The following is a 4,310-nucleotide window of genomic DNA, read 5'->3' as shown; positions in this document are numbered from 1 at the left end:
TTCCTAAAAAATTATAAAATATGTGCTTATAGTTTATAATTATTTTTTAATTTTATAATTTTTTAGGAAATAATAACCCAAAATATTAATTTTGGTTTTTTTTAAAGATAACTGATCGAAGTCGGTCGGTACCTTTAATTTCCAGATCTTAAAACGGGTTTTTCCCTCATTTCTTCTTCTCTTCTAAAATTTTCTAAGGTTTTCTCCCTCTCTAACACATGCTGATTTAATAACAGAATTGAATTATTAATCATTTATCATAAAGGATTGAATGACATACATAGCTGCAAGCAGCCAATAGTTATACATTTCAAAAAATCGATAGTACGAAGTCATAAGCACTACTAAAACACACTAGAATTTTTAACACATTACTGTTTTGGAATACAATTTAACAGTAGCATAATGAAGTAAGATGGTGACTCCGAGGCTTGCGAACGTCAAGCAGGTATACCCGTTTACCCGAAAAACGATACATTTGAATATATACGTGGTTTCTAGACAAGTGAATTAATTTGATACTAAAATAATAGAAGAATTAAACAAATATGCAGTACTTAGCCTTGAGAAGGAAATAAAATAGCAGAAACAGTAGTTCCAGGCAGAGGCTGATCCAGGATTTAGAGGCTCTGGGTGCCACAAATTTTGAACATAGCCATGTTACATTTACATTATTTAAATAGGGTATAAATTTAATCGGTTTGGTTTATTTGGATTTCGGTTCGGGTTATTTGTTTTTAAGGTTAATATAGACAAATTGATCGAGCTAAAAAAATATAATAATTATAATAACTTAAAAAAAACATAAGATTCAACTGGAGTATATATTTTGTACAAGAAAAAGGCTAGTTATCAATTTATATTTGGATACTCGAGGCAAAAACTTATAGTAATAAGTCTAAATATTAAAACAGAAGTAAGTTTACAAACATTATTCAATTTACTATTTTTTATAAAAATTAAGCTCACTCGATATTATATACAATTGTCCTACTTTAGAGTATTTTGATAACAAAATAAACTTTCATCCTTGATTAGAACCATAACTTATTCAAGGATTTCTATTTATATTTTTTGGTTTCGGCAAATAGATTTACGGAGTTGTGCTCCTGGAGAAAAAAATTAAGTTTTTTTATCATCTATTCATAAATCATGGAGGAGTTGGGAAAGCGCAATAGTGGGGATTTTTTTGTCACGAGGAAAAAATAGATTTATGAAAGATTTTTAATATATATTTTATATTTAATGTTTAAAGTATTAAAAGGAGAAAAGAAATTTTAAAAAACGAACTAATAAAACCAAAGAAGAAACAAAGGAATTTGTAGCGGTTAAATGCACCAAAGAAAGGCTTCTAAAAACTTTGTGCCAAGCCGGACTCGATCTCCCGCCGCAGCGGTGAAAATGATAGTGCCTTTCCAGTGTCACCTTGAATCATTTTGTTACTGGGGGTGCCACTTAAATTATTTGTATGCATTCCTTTTATATATACATGCATCTATATATACTATTGCATAGTCTCGGCCAAACCTTGCGAGTAGCGTACCACCCCATCCCTTACACATAGATCCGCCCCTGGTTCTAGGAGCAAGGTCTCTGGGCAAAACATCGATAAGTTCAAAGAGCGAGAAGATAAAATTGTATTAAGCATTGAAATAGATTATAGCGTAAGTTTGCTAGAAAGTTCGTGTCCTACAATGATAATAGAGCTAACTATTTATAGCTACACCGGAATAAGGTCCTAGGATCAAGCCTCTTTTCAATGCCAATTACGAGGGCTGTTGAAGAATGTGTAACGGTGGGCATAAATGCCATATTCTTTTGTAACGGGCAATATACTAAATGTTGTAGAATATTCTTCATTAAATGCTACTGGGTGGCAAGTATTTATTTCATCTTTATGAGTATCATTATCTCCGGCAACAGACAAAATGGTTGCCTTCGGTTTCAGTCATCATATATCTTTGACTCCCACGTGTCACTTTCTCACTCGATCATTTAATATAATATATTTTACCCCATACAGATAGTCCGATGCTTTACAGTGGCATAACTTTGTGTCAGCGTGAAGTTGGTAGAAACATTCTTTTTTGGCAGAAAATTTACTGATTCCCTCTGAAAAATTTCTGATGGTTGATTAGACGCACGTCTCTTCTCATTTAATGCCCCGAACACGCGTCATCCCGCGATTTAGATTAATTTTTATCGGATATCAAGGTAATTATGGCCACGAATTTAGCCGCCTATACCTTCACTTCTACACATCAACTTCCTTCATTTATAGTACGTAACACTTTGAATTTTCTAAGACTTTCTTTACTCAACTCATCTTTCGACTTTAACCTTTCTTTAGCTTCCTTCTTTGAGAGAAAAAAACCCTTCCTCTGATAAAAAATGGCCTCCTCTTCAACAAAACCTAGTTCTTCGAAGAACATAGGCAACGCCGATGATGTCGCTCCCCTTACTATGAGTACCATCTTCCCAAAGAACCTGACTACCATAAAAGATTTTGAAGAGAAGTTTTCTTCTTCTAACCCTCGTACATGGGTCGTTGGCAGATATCCTTATTCTATCCGTCCTTCCAATATTCATGCGGTGAAGGAAGATTGTCGTTGCCAGGAATTAGACATTATCGTTCCTGATCTGGTGGAGGGGGTAACCCTACCGAAGGAGGGTTTTACATACTTTTACACGTATCCCTTTACTTTGGGAGCGTTTTCTCTGAGTGGAGAGCTTGACTCCGTCATTGCGGAGTTTTGCCTCCGCTATCAGGTGTGTTTGGATCAAGTAAGTCCTTCCGTGTGGAGGACTATTTCTTGTCTTCGGCACATGTGCCAAGAAACGAGAGAGGAGCTATCCCTAGCTCACGTGACAAACCTCTATTCCCCTAAAATCTTCTGTGTGAGAATGGTAAACTTCATCAAATGCGGCTACCATGCTCTACTGATGATGACAATGATCGTAGGTGAATGGAACGGTTCGTCGCAGTTGCCACCAATGATATCATTCCAATTACGACTTCATTCTTTTGACAATCATGGAACCGCACTCGTAAGTTCCTTGTTTGATATTTCTTTCATAAAAAATCTTCTCATATCCTTGTTGACCCTCCTTGTTTTGCCTGTTTCAGCAACTCGATGGGTTCCACCTAGGGTTGAAGGTTTGGACCAGTGGGTCCAGAAAATCTTGGACGTCACTACGCCTGAAACCCGCACATGGAAAGAACTGGCCCTTAAATACGGGTGGAAGGCCAAAAATCATGGTAATTTAGACTCATCTCGTCTTTGCTTTTTCTATGAGGAGATTGATCAAATCTTTCTCTCTTTGTCGAATTTAGGTCTACCCCAGGGCTCGGTTGTCGTCCCCGAGGAGGATGTTTTGGCTGATCCTGCTGATGCGGTGAGGTTGCTTCAGGAGGCACTTACTCGAACATGCGTCTTCGGGCCTGCTTCGGGTGCAAGTGTTTCTTCTCGGAGTCCCCTGCCGGAGAACAAGCAACCAAAAAAAGGCGTTTCTCCGAGGTCGGGGGATAGAATAAAAGGGCAAAATATGCCGCCCCGGAGTCATCTCCGGAAGCCGTGGTGATGAGCCCTCCACCCGTGCCGGCCATAGATACCATGATGGTTGACGATGATGAACAAGCCAGTGATGAGGGGGCTTCTCTACATACAAGACGACGATCTTCATCAACTCAACATAATGCTCAACCTTTTGAGTTAGTTGCAGCAACCGCGGATGATGTCTCGGTACTCTGGGGGGAGTTTGAGATGGTAGAAAATGCCAACTCCCGTTCCCCGATCCAAGTCGATACGCCCGGTACGGTGAGGGTGAGTACCGGGCCCCGGCCGTCTTCATTTGATGAGCAACCAGCAACCAACACTACATTTGTCGCATCTGCATCTCACCCTTCAACGCAATCAGCTTCATCACCTTCTTCACCAACTCTTCCACCAGCAACTGCTACATCATCTCCATCGGTCGCATCTGTCTGAGAAGAGGATGTTTCTCTTCCCTAGTCCCCAGTTCATTAGAATTTTGGGCAAAATTATGCCACCCCCTTAGAAGATCCACAAAGGGGGAGGAGCGTTACTCTCTCGGTCTCCACCAGATGCAATCTGTTATCCCTGCCGATGGAACTTGCTAACTATCTGAAACTTTTTGCTTCAGAAAAAGATTCGGAAAAGATACAGGCTCTCTCGGGAGAGTGCTTGTTGGACAATGCTATGCACAATGCCGCATCGGTATCTAATTCATTTTCTTTGTCATTTCTCCTACCTTTGATTTAGTATTATTTTTGAGTTTGGCTTTCTTGT

General features: G+C 39.0%; 1 protein-coding gene across 1 annotated transcript; it reads left to right on the top strand.

Moving 5' to 3' along the window:
• Positions 1-3,581: 3,581 nt before the first annotated feature.
• LOC109243792 (putative protein TPRXL) lies at positions 3,582-3,989 on the top strand. Its single transcript, XM_019410779.1, has one exon. The coding sequence runs from the start codon at positions 3,582-3,584 to the stop codon at positions 3,987-3,989; it is 408 nt and encodes a 135-aa protein (XP_019266324.1).
• Positions 3,990-4,310: the final 321 nt, after the last annotated feature.

The sequence above is a fragment of the Nicotiana attenuata genome, unplaced genomic scaffold (assembly GCF_001879085.1).
Source record: "Nicotiana attenuata strain UT unplaced genomic scaffold, NIATTr2, whole genome shotgun sequence".
NCBI classification, from domain to species: Eukaryota; Viridiplantae; Streptophyta; class Magnoliopsida; order Solanales; family Solanaceae; genus Nicotiana; species Nicotiana attenuata.
Note: the sequence above shows the minus strand (reverse complement) of the source record. Positions and strands in the feature narration are given on the sequence as shown.

Excerpts from the sequence above, each read along its gene's own strand:
- LOC109243792 (XM_019410779.1), top strand. The coding sequence starts at position 3,582 with ATGAGCCCTCCACCCGTGCCGGCCATAGATACCATGATGGTTGACGAT.